Source organism: Drosophila suzukii, chromosome 2L (assembly GCF_043229965.1).
Source record: "Drosophila suzukii chromosome 2L, CBGP_Dsuzu_IsoJpt1.0, whole genome shotgun sequence".
Classification (NCBI taxonomy): domain Eukaryota; kingdom Metazoa; phylum Arthropoda; class Insecta; order Diptera; family Drosophilidae; genus Drosophila; species Drosophila suzukii.
Window position 1 is genome coordinate 20,949,212 of NC_092080.1, and position 17,647 is coordinate 20,966,858.

At 41.2% G+C, this 17,647-nt stretch overlaps 3 protein-coding genes across 5 annotated transcripts in view; 2 read left to right on the top strand and 1 right to left on the bottom strand.

Moving 5' to 3' along the window:
* Positions 1-17,647, bottom strand: part of Nos (Nitric oxide synthase) — a 38,947-nt gene that overhangs the window by 15,401 nt on the left and 5,899 nt on the right. For 2 of the 3 annotated variants that reach the window (XM_065862874.2, XM_036822639.3), the window contains exons 2-9: positions 16,033-16,830; positions 15,092-15,206; positions 9,259-9,395; positions 8,823-8,985; positions 6,847-6,938; positions 6,011-6,152; positions 5,163-5,302; positions 415-589 (exon numbers count right to left, since the gene is read on the bottom strand). In XM_065862874.2, coding sequence (XP_065718946.2) covers positions 415-589; positions 5,163-5,302; positions 6,011-6,152; positions 6,847-6,938; positions 8,823-8,985; positions 9,259-9,395; positions 15,092-15,206; positions 16,033-16,661 — 1,593 coding nt within the window. In that variant the 5' untranslated portion in view covers positions 16,662-16,830. Of the gene's footprint in view, positions 1-414; positions 590-5,162; positions 5,303-6,010; positions 6,153-6,846; positions 6,939-7,074; positions 7,223-8,822; positions 8,986-9,258; positions 9,396-15,091; positions 15,207-16,032; positions 16,831-17,647 lie in introns of those variants that run through there. The other variant, XM_036822640.3, reaches the window with a different exon arrangement.
* On the top strand, positions 1,646-3,060 carry LOC108015179 (lysosomal aspartic protease). The gene has a single exon (XM_017081881.4). It carries the CDS (start codon positions 1,663-1,665, stop codon positions 2,947-2,949), a length of 1,287 nt encoding a protein of 428 aa, XP_016937370.3. The 5' UTR covers positions 1,646-1,662; the 3' UTR covers positions 2,950-3,060.
* LOC108021113 (lysosomal aspartic protease) lies at positions 3,103-4,519 on the top strand. The gene has a single exon (XM_017089659.4). It carries the CDS (start codon positions 3,222-3,224, stop codon positions 4,461-4,463), a length of 1,242 nt encoding a protein of 413 aa, XP_016945148.4. The 5' UTR covers positions 3,103-3,221; the 3' UTR covers positions 4,464-4,519.

Genomic DNA, 17,647 nt, shown 5'->3' on the forward strand with positions numbered 1-17,647 from the left:
ATTTAGTTGCAAGTAATAATCAAGTGTATCTCGCATGAGAGTACTGTATATTACGGCCTGTAACAATTCCCCATGGCGACGTTTTTCAAGCCTTAAAAGCCGTCGTTCTTAAGTGCTGTTAACCAGTTTTCACCCACCGCCCATGGGGACATTGCTGGCGGGTGGAAAGAATGCTGGGCCAGAAAAAAGCGCTTTATGCGAGGACACCGGGAATGATAAAGGCGGGAGTCCCCGGTCCTTCCTCCTTCGGTCTGCACATTATGCGGCCTTATAATGAAATAAGCGCCACATCGCGATACAGCGACAAAGACATCAAGGACAGCGGGCAAGGACAATGTCACGGAAGGGCGGCGATGGGGGTCGGATATCAATACTGAAATTACTATATACATACGTCCTTTTACTCCAACTTACCTCCAACATATTGCGGCGATTTGTGTCGCATAAATTCCGGCTGCCAATCTCCGTCGACATGTACCAACCGCTGAATGTGGTGGCCGTAAACTGGATACCGCCCACGTCGAAGAGCATGCTGGAGACGGCGGGCAGGGCGTACCATCGCAGTCCCAGTTCCGAGAACCATTCGAATCTGCAGGGGGGTGTAAAAAAGGGATGGTGGGTGCTTTTATTTGGCCAGTTCGGTTGATATTGTGGGTCTACTGGCCGCAGGACGCGATTGCGAATGCAAATCCCTTGGTCATACAAGCCATCTCCCGGCCAGCTGATGTACGGCGGACATAAGCTCGACATTGTTTCGACGCTTACCGCATTGGAAAGCTAGCTATTTCGGTTAAAATTATTTAATGGGGGGTTCTCAAAACCAAAAGCAGTTATTCGACCTGTAGTTAAATTTCTATGATTTACAATATGTACTTTCTTTTATAAATATTTTAGTTACGTAACGCTAATTTCCTTTAGGACCAAAATTATAAAATTTAGCGACAATACTTTTTGATTATATAAAGTAAATATAATATTTATGAGCACCATTAGTTGAGAAGACTAGCTTGTAGGTTGTATATAATTTGAAACAGGCAAATTTGGACAACATAGAAATGATCCGAAAAATTATAGAGATATATAAAGTTAGCCTTTTTTCGTAATTCCTCCTACTCCAAAGTAAAGCATATTGTTGAGATTTCTGAATAACGATATATATTTTATAAATAATTCAGAAGAACCTGAGACCAATTCTTTTCTAAATACTTATTAAAAATTATAATCAAATCAAAAGAAAATCATATAGCAGCAAGGGTATATTCACTTCTGCCAAGTTAAGCTTCTGTGTATTGAGCTTTCATGTTTTTAATAAATTCTAAGGCTGTTACCCCTCAAATATAACATAATGTTAGAAATTTAGTTGTTTTATAAAATCTGTATATATTTAGTTTTAACTGAATACAGTATATAAGTAAACAAAAGCAAACAGATTCAAGAGTCACGTTGTCACGTAAAGTAGGTCTAGCGAGCTGCATTAATCTTTTTGGTTTTTATACTTTTGTGGCGTAACGGAAGTTATGAACTTAAAAAAATCACATAACTTCCGTCAAGTTTCGAACACCATAAGAATGATATAGCCAAATGAATTAATCCCGTATTTATTGAGTATTTAAGGTGCTATCCGACTCCACATTGGGTCACATTTGAGTTTAGGCCACAGACATGAGACAGGGCTTCCATATTAGTATTCTGATAGTCCTGATGGCCATTGGCCTTTCAGTGGGACAACTCAGAAGGTCTACAATCGTTCGGCAGACCAACCAGATCCAAACCCATGCGAATTTTAAGGCCGAAAAGATCGTGCTGGCGGCCAAGTATTTCTTGACGGACAGGCAATCCCCACAAACCGCGCAGATTGTGGCCAACGGGTTCAACCGGGAATACACCATTGGTGTTTGCATCGGAACTCCACCCCAGTGTTTCAATCTCCTGTTCGACACTGGATCCGCCGACATGTGGGTGCCAAGTGCAAAGTGCCCGACGAGCAACGAAGCCTGTCAGGAGCACAATAAGTATAACTCGAGTGCCTCCAGTTCCTACGTGGCGGATGGAAGGGGCTTTTCCCTTCAGTACGGCACAGGCAGTCTGTCCGGATTCCTCTCCACAGACACGGTGGATATAGACGGATTGGTGATCCGGAATCAGACTTTTGCCGAGGCCATCACAGAACCGGGAACGACTTTCGTGGATAGTACTTTTGACGGCGTTATTGGAATGGCATTGACACCTCTATCCGCTGGTATTACCACGCCCTTTGACAACATTATCCAGCAGGGATTGGTTAAACGTTCTGTGTTCTCCGTCTACCTCAGGCGCGAAGGAACTTCTGAGTTTGGTGGGGAGGTCATCTGGGGGGGAGTCGATCGAAGTATCTACAGGGGCAGCATCAACTACGTCCCCATCTCGATGCCCGCCTATTGGCAGTTTACGGCCAAATCGGTGAAGATCCAGGACACTCTGCTCTGTGACGGATGCCAGGCTATAGCCGATACCGGAACCTCCTTCGTCGTAGTTCCCCTTCGGGCCTACAATTCGATAAACAGTCTACTGAACGCCACTGATTCCGGGGAGGGAGAGGCCTTCGTGGACTGCAGTAATCTGTGCAACCTGCTTAATGTCCATCTGAACATCGGAGGCACTACCTACACCCTGACCCCAAAGGATTACATCTACAAGGTGCAGGACACCAATAATCAAACTCTTTGCCTATCTGGTTTTACCTATCTAGAAGGAAATTTGTTATGGATTCTTGGAGATATTTTCTTGGGAAAAGTCTACACGGTGTTCGATGTGGGTAATGAGAGAATTGGTTTTGCTAGACTAAGGAAAAACTCCACGTACGCTTACTCCAGCTATGGTAGGCAACCCTCTGTCTACGGTAGAGAACCCCCTAAATACGATATTGACTACCCTGTCTATGGCGACGACAACTCAAGATTCTTTACCTAACGCTCTTATAATTTAATTCCAATTTAGGCCCACCTACGTGCGTATTTGGTCAAATACCTCGTGACAAAACAGCTGAATAAAATTTACGATGTCTCTGTAGAGAAAATCAAATATTTGAATCTTTCTCCCAGAAACTAGAGTTGGTTTTTTTCTTCTGTCTGCTAAAGTGTGCCAATTGAACTTATGGACGTCAACGACTTCCAGATATAGGAAATTTTTGGTGCTATATTTGGACTGGATAGAGCAAAAAATATGAGAGCGTTTGGCCGCCGATGTTATTTAAATTCCGCAGCCACTTAAAAACTAGTCATAGTCGCATTTCAGACGCAGACATGAGGCAGGTGATAGTTTTATTTTTGCTGATCGGTATTGGCTATTCCGAAGCCAAGTTGAATCGCGTGCAGCTGCATGCGAACAAGAACTTCACCAAGACCCACGGCAATGTGAGGGCGGAAAAGACCTTGCTGGCCGGCAAGTACTCCTTTTTGGAGGAGATCTCCACCACCAGTTCCAGCTCATCGGGCGCCACCGAGAACCTGCAGAACTCCCTGAACGCTGAGTACTATGGAGTGATCGCAATCGGAACCCCAGGGCAGAGGTTCAACATCCTCTTCGACACGGGATCGTCCAACCTGTGGGTGCCCAGTTCCCAGTGCCCGAAATCGAATAAGGCCTGCCAGAGGCACAACAAGTACAACTCGGCGGCTTCCAGCACCTACGTGGCGAATGGTCAGTCGTTTGCCATCCAATACGGATCTGGTAGTCTGTCGGGATTCCTTTCGACCGATACGGTTACCGTTGCGGGCATTACCATTCAGGGTCAGACTTTCGGCGAAGCCCTCTATGAGCCGGGAACAACCTTCGTGGATGCTCCCTTTGCGGGCATCCTTGGAATGGCCTTCGCCTCGATCTCCGAGGACGGAGTGACTCCGCCGTTCGACAACATGATTTCCCAGGGCCTGCTCGACCAGCCCGTCGCCTCGTTCTACCTCAAGCGAGATGGCACCGCAGCCCGCGGTGGAGAACTGATCCTGGGAGGCATCGATTCGAGCCTCTACAAGGGCAGCCTCACCTACGTCCCCGTCTCGGTTCCGGCCTACTGGCAGTTCAAGGTCAATACGATCAAGACCAATGGCGTTGTGCTCTGCAACGGATGCCAGGCCATCGCCGATACCGGAACCTCCCTAATCGTGGTCCCCCAGACGGCCTACACAAGGATCAACCGCCAGTTGGGCGCCTCGGATAATGGCGGTGGTGAGGCGTTCGTAAGGTGCGGCTGGATCGCATCCCTGCCCAATGTCAACCTCAACATTGGCGGCACCATCTTCACCCTGGCACCCAAGGACTACATCATCAAGGTGACCCAGAACGGTGTTACCTACTGCATGTCCGCCTTCACCTACATGTCCGACATCTCCTTCTGGATTCTGGGTGATGTCTTCATTGGCAAGTTCTACACGGTGTTCGACAAGGGCAACAACCGTATTGGCTTTGCCAGAGTGGCGGACTATTAGCCGACTGTTTTCGAAGTTCAAATAGTACAAGAAATAAAAGCATATCATAAAATCTATATTTTTACCGAAGTTTTCATCTTTTCAAATTATATAGAGTTATTGGTAATGCAAGAATTTACACATTGCATATGCATACTTGGATGAGCATATCACCACATATCGTTGAGTTATTGGTACCTACAGACTTAAAACATTAGATAAAAAGTATTTACTTAGTTCTGTTATATGTTTTTTATTGGATTAATATCACTCAAAGTATTAAATGTTCAAGAATAGGACCCTTCGTTTGGTCAGCGGAACTTCCAATATCAATTCAATAAAAGTGATTCTCAGTGAGTTGTTGGTGATAAAAGTACTGGAACATTTCGAACTACAACTGAACAAAATGTTTTAAGTAGACCATACAATGTATGCCTTTTGCTAGCTCTGTTATAAAAACTCCGATAAATACCACCGCATAGTATAAAATCTAGTGTCATACCTTCCATAAAGGATCGGCAATATTTCTAATATAAATGTTAAATAGTGCTTTTCATTGAGCACTGGAATATTAAGTACTACAACGGATAAGAAAATCTTGAGTAGACCATACAATGTAAGCTCAATGCTATTGTAGTAATGCTACAAAATCATGGCTAAATACAATGTGGATTACAACATCTAGAGTTATAGCTCCCATAAAGAAGACTGTCTACTCACTTGGGATGGGTCAGCGGCACTTCCAATATCAATTCGGGCGGGTAATCAAAGTAGTCCGGATCGTGACCATTGGCCGAGACCACCAATGGTAATATGTCCCACTCGCTGCCCTTGCTCTTCCAGCCCAGCTTGGTGCAGACCTGATGGATAGAGATGGGATTGGACATCAAACAAATGTGAATCGGAATCGAAAATCAGCATAAGGCCAGCGGGCAGCCAGTGGTGGATATAAAAGTGACATGTGTAAAAATAAATGGGGATACTTTGGGGCCTCGGTTTTATATGCAAATACATCATTGCGAAAGGGTGGGAACTCTGGCGAACTGACGAACCCACACCACGTGTTCCACCCACTCCCTGGAAACATCTGCTACCGTATTTGTGCTCGTATTTATTGACAGCTTTGTTGTTTGTTCGGTTTTTGCGTATTTAAAAAGAGATTTATTACAACGAGTTATAGAGCGGACTGGCCGTTGCTGTGGGCTCTGGGGCTTTTCCAACTTGTTGGCTCGACAAAAGGTCGCCACGGGGGTGGGCAGTACGGAATCGGACGGGTCAAAGGGCGCGAAATACTGATTTAAAGGCACGACCAATTGATGCGTGTAAATATTGTGATGGCTGAGGAAAAATGCATATATTTATGCATGTATTATATGCAAATTGATAGCTGGATTACGCAGAACCACGGGAATAAATAAGGGCAGTTTTGATAGGGGTGTAAATATTCTGTAATTTTTTGTTCAAATAAACAGGCAATGAAAAGTCAAGATGAATAAGCGAGTGTTATTATAAATATTTGTATTTACAGTCAATGTTTTACAAGAATTTCCAGTTCTCCGATTACTCACCTCGGTAAACTCAACGTTCATAGGATCGCCAATGATTTTCCCGTCCGCCTGCTTATAGCCAGCATAAGATATTAATTGGCTGTTCCAAATGCGATAATCATGCTTGGCATCTGTGCGTTGGGGAAATATCGTAATTGCCGATCTGTGGTGATGAAAATATAAAATCAATTTATTTAGCAAGCCAAACCCAAAACAATTTGTGTACACAAAACGTTAGAGTTCGACAAAGTTCAATGAAACTTTTGCCAACCGCCATAAGCGTTTTAGGTCCTAATGTGCGTGCAAAGTCAAAAGTGCAACACCAACCCAATCAAACTGCGAGTTGAAAAGGATGGCAACTGAAATATTCATAGAATCAAATTGGCAGCCAACCCCTCCACTCTCAATTTAGCCAATTAGCAGGGCAAAAACATAATTTGGCAATCACTTTCCGCAAACATTCCACTGACGCCTGCCACGTAGCGAGTAGATTATTGCAAATTTGAAATTTTGTGTGCCAAAGAGCATAGGGAAATATTAAAAATTATGTACAGCTTCCATTTCGAAGCTTAAAAAGATTACCAGGGACCGAGAATAGACTGGTCATTCTAATTACCATAAGCTGCCAATTAAGCTTCACACGAAAATAGAAAATTGCATTTACAAAAGAGTGTGTTAATTGGTCAAACAAAATAATAAAGGACCTACGTAATGTGCCACTTATTCGTAGAATTTATTTCACTTGACTTTGGAAATACCAATTTATTTTTCTTTCATAAGTCTTGTTTATATTATTCGTTTTCCAGGAAAACAATGTCTAAATACTTAATCAACACTTGAAAGACATATTCAATTACCTCAGATTGCCTTTATTTGTTGCATATTTGATGTGGTTGCAAATTGCCTCAAACATGCCACTCGTAGTTGTCACATACCGACAGTCAAAGACCTGCAAAACGTAGCATATAAATTATAGAAATATCAGCTTGTCAAGAACGAATCACTTTTCACTTTATGAGCATATGCATGTACAAAATTCCTGCCAGCGGGGGGAAAACGCGCAATTCTCGTAGAGCTAAAATTACCTAAAATATTCAAACGCTTGCAGCGAGTAGAAAAAAATCAACACAATTTGCAGACACAAAACTAAAAGTGTAAACAATTGTTTTTTCATGAGTTTTAGGTGCCCGGCCCCAAGCTGTTCAACAGTTTTTGTTGCGTCGTCCAACGGGGCGGATGATAAATGTGACATAAATTTCTGTGTAACTTCTATATTTGTTTTGTTTCTGGCATGAGGTCGTCGTATAAGAGAGTTGTTCACAACTTGTTCGTACACCGAAACCCTTTTTCAATTATTTCGCTTCAATGAATTTTTTGCAATATTTCTGTTTAACTGTCACATGGTCTCCCACAATTTCGCCTATGTTATCTGTGCCCTTACAATTGTTTTTTCACACCTGTTCTGTGGTTACCCCCTTTTTTGGGTCTAGGCCAGAGTAATGTCCTTAGATTTGGCTTTATGGGATTTCTATGTTTAAGCCACTCGAAGCTGAAATTCATTTCTGTCCAAGGAAAGCCCTTTTCATTCGATTATCTGCTGTGTTGGCTTTGGTTATGTTTTTTGCAGGGGCGTACCAGTGTAAAACGAGTTTCCTAATTAAGTTTGTAGAGCGGTCCGAACTGAACCCTTTTTAAGTGCTTATGCCACACATACTTCACTTAATTTAAAGCGAAAGTTTTCCGCTTTTTTATCGTGTCTGAGTGGTATTGGATAACTTTGAGAACTTTTTTTTAATTTAATGAAAAGTCAGAGCTTAATGGGTGTAGTGATTTATGTAATGAAAATAAGGTCGGAAAACATTCAAAGGAAAACCGCATGTCAGCGACAAACAAGTGAATTTGTTTTATCTAAATTATATAAACCAGAAAAATTAAATGTTTATTACAGTTTGTAACAATTTTGATTATTTTAAACTTATTGAATTTTTATTTACCTTCTTTGTTCTACAACTACTCTACTAAATATATTTTGTTTATCAGTAGGTAATATAATTTCTCTTCATATTTCAAGGAAATGAAAACAGCAGTCAGCTGCAAACATGTATTTGATATATAATTTATTTGTCATGGCATATATTGAAGGTGTCTTTCACTACTTGTCTTTGGAAATCAGATTTGCCTTCTCGAGTTTGCAGCTCACACACACGAAAGTCATTCGGGCGGAAATGCAAATCAGTTCACACATTACTAAGCACACACACAGAGCCAAAGGCAGCCATTTTGCTATGCCAACTACTGATCATTATAATTTGTATATTCGGGCGTATATTCGGGTGCATGTGAATAAATCTCCGCCTTGGGCGAAATTTCTTTTTCGGCTAAATTAAAATTTACGAGGATTTGCATTTCAAATTCTAGCTTTGTCTTTGCCTATTCCCTTTCTGACTCGTCTTCAAAATTTGTCATTTGCTCGGAACACGCATAAATCTAGAATAATGTGGCCCAGACAAAGGCGCATATATTTGTCTGTGATTTGTGCTCCGACGAATTCGGCTGACAACTCCAGCGTTTATAACACCCATATAATTTTTTGAATTGCACACATTTAAGCCTAATATGCCTTGATGAATCGCTATCATATTTTGTGGATGATGAAAGTTGATTTCACGGTTTGTATGCAAAGCAGAGGTCATGAATCATTGAAATCCTGGTTAGTTAGGGGGTGTTGAGGATTGGTGAGTAAAGCTTAAAGACACTTTTCGGATTAAATTGGAAATCCTATTATTTTTTGGCAAATATATTTGTCACATAACTCAATTTTGTTATTACCCACCTGCAACTTTGACCATTGTATGCGACCAATGCAGCGTGATGAATTGCGCCAGGCCAATTTGGCTCCATAAATTAGCTCGGTTTCGGTTAGCTGATAATGTCCACTGGTCTCAATGCTCTGGCGCACCTGTTTCCACCGTGTTTCGTGGGCGGTAGATGACGTACTACATACGAGGTGGGAGATAAGATAAGTCACAAATACTCAAATTATTTTTTAGCTGGGTACTCGTGAAAAAAAACTTTTGCTTTTGAAATATTAAAATAAGTGATAGTCTGGTTTATCATATAAAAAATAATAGTTTTTATGATATTTAAACAAATCTCTTAGATAAGAATTTTAAGATTTAGTTCGTATTTTAAAAAGTGGTATGGTTCATGTATGGTGAAATAGGACTTAACATTCCCATAAGCTAATATAGTTTTGTACTAAGGCTCACCGCTTTATCGAGGTGAAATACTGCTCCAGGAAGTCCTTGGCGTGTTCCATAATTACATCTGATTTTCGGGCCTCCACTGCCGCGTTGCCTATGTTCATAATGCTGCTCGTACAGGTGGCCTTCGAGCAGGAAAGTATCTGAAAGAACCAGACAAGATGAACACAAATAAGTCATCAAGCCGGGATGAAAACAGTTTGTCCCCATGTTTAGACAGCTTTAATTAAAGAAATGTAATTGCTCATTTTGGTAATTAAATTTTTATTGGCCATTGCCTTGCAGCGACAAGCGAGAATGAATGGCAGTTAGAGAAAGCGAAAATAAGTAAGGAACTGGTGACAGATGAGGGACAGATAGAGCGCAACAATGCTATAAAAATTAAATTGATAAAAAAACATAGCGAGAGCAAAGGTCCTTCGCGAAGTGACTTTCCCTTGGATTCTGGGGAAACGTTTAAAAAGCATTTCACTGTCAATTGCGGATGCCGCCTTTCCCCTCCGGCTTTTCCTGTGCGCGCTTTTCCTCGACTTAAGCCCCGCTTCTTGGCCCGCTTTTTATGATGCGTGCCGTTGTAATTTTCATTTGCTCTGCCTCAGCTCACCTCGGATTCCTGCCTGCAGAGTGTTTTCTTTACCTTACCTCTCGGTTTATTTTCCCGACGGTTTAATTTACTCAACGCCCCGACTCCCGACTGTCTATTGCTCCTCCAAAGGCCACAATCCGCCCAAGACACCAGCGGTCATAATTAGTTTGTTTTTCCAGGCAGTTGAGCTCTCGAATTGGCTTCGCAAAGTGTGGCATAAAAACTGCTCAAGTGTCGCAAGTGTCTAACTAAAAAATTTCATGCCACGATGCTTGCTACAATTATGTCACTCATACGCAGTGTGTGCCGCTTTGAGAACAGCTCGTTGAAGCTGCCTTTATGAGCATAATAAGTGGCTAAGAATGTAAAAAGGAGAAATTATCTGTTAAAATAAACTAGTAAGTAAGGGTATTCAATTGTGCGATGGGCACGGATAAACTAAGCGGTTAAGGGTCTCACTTTCTTGTCAAAGAGTCAATTAAAAACAAAAGCCCTTTAAAATAATGTGGGATAAGTTATACGAATTTAAGGAAGGATTGTTTGTTAATGACAGTGGTTTTACATTTCCTCTGTGGCATTCTATACCTATGATTGACACTTTATTTAAAATACTTTATTTATAACAAGTATTTATTTTGCTCACCCAATCTTTTTTGGAGCTGTTTGGAGACACTGGGGGATATATCGAATCTAAGTGAGGACCTAGGCCGTCTTTGGAATGTTGAGTAAAAATATGGGGGCTCTATCTCTTACAGCTTGGGATGTCCGCTGATACAAAGCATTTTTTATATATCCAAGAAAGAACATTATTTCTGCGATTAAAATTAATTAACCTAAGGTTTTAATATCCCTTGTTTTTGTTTTTTAATGCAAAAGAAAAGTAGTTAATTCTTTCTTTGGTAAAAAAGTAATCAATTCTTTTTCGATGGAAAAGTAATCAATTCTTTTTCGATGGAAAAGTAATCAATTCTTTTTTGATGCAAAAGTAATCAATTCTTTTCTTGTAAAGTTCGACAAATTTTAAACATTTAATATACGGATTGAATGGCAATATTGAAAAAAGTTACAAAACTTTTTGCTGGTTATGCCACAAGTCTTTTTAACTAAAACATGCAATAAGCTGCAAATCAGAGTTCCTTGCTAAAATCAAATACCTTTGCAACACCAAAACCTGTAGCCAGTCGTTGAGGTAATAAAAGTGGTAATGCTAGTAAAAGTGCTAAGGGCAATAAAAGTTGGAAACGCAATACCAGTCAAAGTATCACATTTGCCAGCCGGCCGAGGGGGAGTCAAAGGATTATTTTTGTGAACGCACCCACTAGAACCCGGTAGGACCCACTTCAATGTTGAGCTGAGATTTCCGGAAAGTCACATTAATTTAAGAACACTGCCTTCCCTTTCGACCGCCCCCACCTCAGCCACAATAAAGTGCAGTTGGAACTTAAAGCCAAACCACATACTTTGCTTTGTATGCACATGGCAAAAATGCAGTTCCTCCCGCTTTTCCCTGGTCTCCGCCCGCATAAACTTTGCCAATTTTCACTCAGCTGCGCAAGACAAATTTATGCACAATGCAAACAGCAGCCGAGCCAAGGAACCAAAAACAAAAACAGAAACAGCCCAAACACGAGCGACACATGATGAAAATACGTTAGTTAGCAACAGGGAGGAGTTATTATTCTAATAAGCCGGAATCAGACGCGGGATGCGTTTGGCTTAGTGGCGAAATTATTATTTTCTGCGGGCGAGAAGCTCAGAAGGATTTTCCTTTTCGTTTTCATTTGCAGCGGAGTAAATGAATTTTTTGCTGCCGGGGTAGGAATGCAAATAATTGCCAGCGCGGGACTGGTTAGCACTCAAAGTTGTCCAAAATTGTTTTATGTAAATATAAACAGCAGGGAGTGGGGCACTCGCAGCGGAACCGGAAATTGTTGCAGCTGCCGAAATAAATACGAAGGAAACGGGCGGGCATTTCCCGCCTACCCACACACACACATACAAGGCGCGGAGCTTAAAGTTTGGCGTGTAAGTTTGGTTTTCCTCGAGCCACGTGCCGCCCAACTCCATTGGGCGTTGGGTGGCATCCCCTCCAGCGAATGCACTTCCACTTTCCCCGGAAAATTTTCTCTTTTTTCTGTTTCTCCTAGTGTTTGCAGCGGAATTATGCCCTTCTGTCGAGGAAAGTGAAAAAAGAGCTGCCGGTATCGCCTTGGGATCTGTTTTTTGAGACAACAACGAACTGAAAATGCCCTTGGTGGGATAGCAATCCCGCCAAAGGTTATGAAAAAATCAAATATAAGGCTAAAGTAAATTTGTCAAATTTAGTATAAGGTAGCAGTTTTTTTAGTTGACTTCGGAAATCGATTCAGAATTTAGAACCCTTTGAGAACCCTTTTGTGAGTACATTTAAACTATTAACATCACTAAATCGTCGTAAAATGGTAGTTAGATAAACTTTACTAAAAAAAATTTTAAATTATTGAAAATATAATTTTTTTGTTCTTCAAATAAATGGCTTATATAACACGTTGAAATTATAATCCAACGTCTTAAATAGTTTTTTAAGTACGGTAAAACATTCAGTCAAGTAAAAATTATTATATATATAAATAGTAACTATTATTATAACAAATATTATTTATATAATTATAAATTAAAAGGAACGATTCCTTGGAAATTTGTTGTAAAGGCAGCTCAAATTAGTCAAGAAAATGCAATTTTAAAGTAGAATCTGCAAATTGATTTAAAATACAAAATATATTTTACATTGAAACGTGTTGGAAACTATTTATTTATAGCCATTGAAGCTTAAAAATAAAATGTCAACAGAAAAGTTAGTCAAAATGCCACCAATAAAAAAGTTAGAGGCGACATGAACATGACAAGTGCTTTTGCCGAAGCATCCTTAAAAACATTTTCCAGCCAATTGAATTTCCGGGCAGCCATTTGGCATAAGTTTCCCAAGACGCCTGTTTTCTTCCGCAGAAGCGGCGCAGCCAAGGAGGAATTCAAATATTAACTGCATTCTGTGGCAGTTAAGTTCGCTTCGCCACTTTCGCCTCACCTTTTGGCAACGAAATTGCAATTGCAGGGCAACTGGCACACAAATTAAATGAAAATGCTGGCTGTGGTAATGAAAAATTCAAGGGAAATATTTGTTCGCAGTTTCGGTAGTCAAGTGCATGATATAAACATTGCTGGGTAAATAATAAAGTTACTTAAAGTCAACTCACGGTTTTGTTTCCCCCATGAGGAGAAACCAACTCCAAGGTATATGGATTAATCCACGCAGGAGTTTAATCCACAACTTTGCGGTAGTAAAGTTTTATTAACTCTAAAGGAGTGAAGACCCTTTCCACATGCTGAAGTCACTAAATCCCGAGTGTTTAATACCCCCATGTAAACTTAATGGTTGCAACTTAAATTGCCGGTCCATCGTTTAAGCAAAGCTTCGTTATAATTACCTGGGAGTCGGAAAGCGAGTCGTTGGGAGCAATTTGCATGTTGTTGGAGTGCTTAAACAAAATGGCACACTGGCACATATAAATTTCTGCATTGCATAATTTTGCGCACATTAAAACGGGGGCGGCGAGCGGGAAATGAAATTTGATTGTGAAAAAGGATTCGCAGCGCCATTTCCGTTGTTGGCGTTGATGCTGACTTAATTAGCATAGAAAGTGTAGCTGTAGTTCCCATTCTAGAGCTGGAAAACCGAGCTGCCATCTAACTGCAACAAGCCACTCTGGACTTTTGGGGGTGCGGGGCTAATTGGGGTTAGGTGTCCCAACTTTAAAGCGACTTCTGACACCGCCAACTTGCCACTTCGCTTATGCAATTTGCACTTTGCACTTGCCACTCCCCGGTCGGCTTAATGAGGTTCGAACCAACTGCTGAATCACTTTTGGCCAACTGAGAAGTAGGTGTGCAAATTAAATTATGCAGATTGTGGTGGCATACCCGCTGGCAGGCATCCAAAGACATTCGCTAATGAGCATAGCGAATTTTGAGTTCTGACAGATAATACAAGAGTTAAGAGCTAAGCTCACAAGTTCCTTTTGACCAATTGAGAAAGTATTAAAAGTGGTATATATATTTTAATAACAAAGTACTAACAATTACCCGTTACTCGTAGAGTACATGGGTATACTAGATTCGTCGGAAAGTATGTAACAAGTACAAGGAAGCGTTAACGACCCTATGAACGTTGTGATCTCGGAAACTATGAGAGCTGGAACGTTGGGATTAGGCATGTAGATTCTTGAGCTTCCTTGCGTTTCACCGGAGTGCCACGTAAAAGTGGAAAAGGGATTTGGTTCCGATTACCAATACCCTTATACATGCCCAAAAAGGGTTCAAATCGGAGCATTCACTTAAAAGTTATAAGCAAGTGATGGATAGACGCTAGGTGGAAACATCCGATTTGCTGCATGTATATCTCCATCTCCCTCGCACTCCTTTCAGCTGAGAAGCGTGTTTTAGTAGTCATCTTTCTCCTTTCTTTTATAAGGATATATTTTTCTAAAATAAAGATACAGCTTGGTCTATCATTAATTATGTGCAACTAGAAGAACAAAGAACTTTTCCAACTAAATTTTGTCGCCCCTAATAGCTCAACATTTTCCAAAAAAATAGTAGTCCCATTCACCACATTAGCCAAAAAATAGTATATAATTTTACACCCACAAAGCAGAAAAAGCGTAGAAAAATGAGCCAACTTCAGGCCACTTTATTACGATGGGAAAAGTTTTGCGGGCGGAGAAAAAAGAGAGCTGCCGGGTCCTTTATTTAATCCGCCAGCCAGCTTTCGCACGCACTCGCCTAACTTTTGCATAACAAAACTGCTGTAAAACGCTCCAATTGCAGACGAGCAAACAAACAGGGCATGCATGATGCACACACACAGTCGCAGAAACAGGATCAGGAGCAAAAAACAACCAAAAAGGAGCAGGCAGTCACACAAACAATTACATGGAAGGCTAACAGCGTCATGAGTATTAAATAACTCCTGCAAGTATGCAATGTTTCTTGCGCTCTTCGCAGGACTCGCTTTTTACGCATTCCATTCCTGGCTAAACTTTGTGCACTTAGTGCGGAACCCATGGCCTGGGAATTGTTTTACGGCCCTTTTATGGCACACTCGCTCGTGCATGGCCCAGTAGCCTCTCTTGGCCACGTGCAGTGGCTAATTATGGCCAAGACTCCCCACTCCCATACCCATATTATCCCCATTTCTATCCCACAAACGTGACTCACCTCGCGACCCTTGCAGTGCAGCGTGTCGTAGACCTCCGGCCTGCCCTCGATGTTCTTTAGTCTCATCGGCTTGCGCATCAGCAAACTGCGTCCCTCGTCGTCCAGGTGCATAAAGCTGCAATTTAGATAGATGGTAGTGCTAAAGTGGGTGGAAATTGTGGGAACTAACTGCTAAGCTAGCGAATCGGGGCCCTTGGCGCCTAAGCTTCGCACATTACGCGCTCGATTTGTCTAGCCGTTGGGGAAATTATATATCTCTCTACACAGCTTTTTAACCAACTAAACATTTAACTAAGACCTATAATAACTATTGGGTTTATGGCCCTAGTAGGCAGTACTTTAAGATCCTTTTAAGTTTTAGTTTTGTCCCAACATCATACAAATAATTGAAGATTATACTAACGGGTTCCACTGAGTATGGTAGAAATATAATACTTTAAAAAATATAATTATCAAAGATATTTGGTTTAGTTTATGTACAGGTCTTCAATACCTTATTTAACTGAAAATTTTTATGAAACAGAGGATACGGGGGATATATATTCTAAACTACAATATTTCGCTCAAAAAAAGTAACGGAAACTGGGTCCTGATTAAATAGTAAAATACCACATTAATCCAATTACAATACAATTTAATATACAGTTCTAGTATAATATAAATAATATAGCTAATTTTAAAGGCTTCTACTTACAATCTTTAAAATACCTCAAACCCAAATCCAATTTAGACAACTACTCATGAGAAGAAAAAAAATACTGTGGTTATGTTACAAACTCAATTTCCTCCCGGCAAATGCTATTTGCCATCTAAAAAACTTGTCTATTTCCTAAGCACAACTACCTCTGCCAAGTCCTGCCGTTATCCTTCGGCTCCCCCAACAATTTATCAGTCGTGCTAACACTCGTTTCCCCCATATCCGTGATAAATGCAATGCTTACCTGCCGGCACGCGACCGATAATCCTGTGACATTTTTCTGGGCTGCTGTTGGTTTTTGGGCGAAGGTGAGAGTTCCCGCGAACTTTTCCCCGAGGCGGTGCCGCTGCCCGAGGCAGGTCCTCCGGCCCCCTGGCCACTCCCACTCCCACTGCCACTTGCGTCCAGCTCCACCACGATGCTAGTGTTGGTGCCACGCCGTTCGCGGATCGGGGGCGATGCTGTGGAGATGCTGGCGCGTTTGGGGTGCCTCAATGGCGTGCCACTTGAAGAGGCGGCGGCCCCTGCCCCGGGTGGTAATCCTCCTGCTCCTGCTGCTGCTGCTCCGCCGGGATGGTCCACTTCATGGCTGGGCGAGGAGTCGCCACCTCCTTCTGGATTGCCGCTCAAGAGCCCATTGCCATTCACCGTGGGCACTGTCTGAGCTTTGATTTTTCTGCTATTTTGTTGCTGTGCGACACATGTGGCCTTCTGTTGCTGCTGTTGCAGTTGTTGCTGCTGTTGCAGCTGCTGCTGCTGCAGTTGCTGCTGTTGCAGTTGCTGCTGCTGTTGCTGTTGCTGCTGCGCATTTGTCGAACGCTTGATAGTCACGAAACGCAGGTTCTCAAATATCGATGTGAAATGCTGCGACATCTTGACCTGGGACTTGTAGCTCTTGTCCTCTCCGCTGATTGCTTGCCTCGTTGATTTAAAATGCAGCCAACAGGTGAACCACTTGGACAATTTACCCACCAAGTTTTTGATTAAATTCTGTTGAAAACTTTCTGCGGTTCTCTTTTTCGGGCCACACTCAATTGGTTCACTGAGGATTGAAAAGTTTTAAAGAAAGTTGTATTACTTGGGATGGTCGAAACAGATAAAGGAACTTAAAATATATAATCGTGAATCGTGATTTAATCGTGAAAATTTACAAACTTAGTGGAGCTTATTGTGCAATGTAATTATTTATTTATTACATTTTTTTATAGTACATATAAGTTGCATTTTAACGGAGTTCGAAGTGACAAAGAAAATTTTAATAAATGTATGCCCATCCCCAAAGTTCAAGGATAAGCCTATATTAACTTTGGTTTATTAGGATATTCAAAATTCCGTTTTTTTCATAATAATAACCTAAAAATAATTTTATTGAAAAGCTGCATCCTTTTTGTAAATCGAAAGCCTTATCCAAATCTATCAAAGTATTACAATTAAAATATAGCATTTGAATTAATATCTCTACGATTATTAGCATTTCCCTAAGTATTTATCGGTACAGAGCTATTTCTTAATGCATCCATATATAGAAAATACCAAAATATTTGTTGTTTACATTATACTCTTCATAGTTCCTCTCATGTTCTGTTTTATTGGCTAAGCATTACCTTTGGCTTAAGGCCCTGCCATCGAAAGTCATCAGACATCTTCTGGATGTGCAGCTTTTCTGCTGCCTCACTTCCACTCAAAATGCCTTTGAGCAACAGAAAGGAAAACAATAAAGGCACAAAGGCTGGCTTTTAGCTACAAAAATAGACTTATGCACTCAAAGCCAGCCGGGCAGCTAATTGATTGATTGATTAGGCAAAGGAAAAGAGAATGAAAGCACATATGTACACACCGCCATCGAAAATAACACCAAT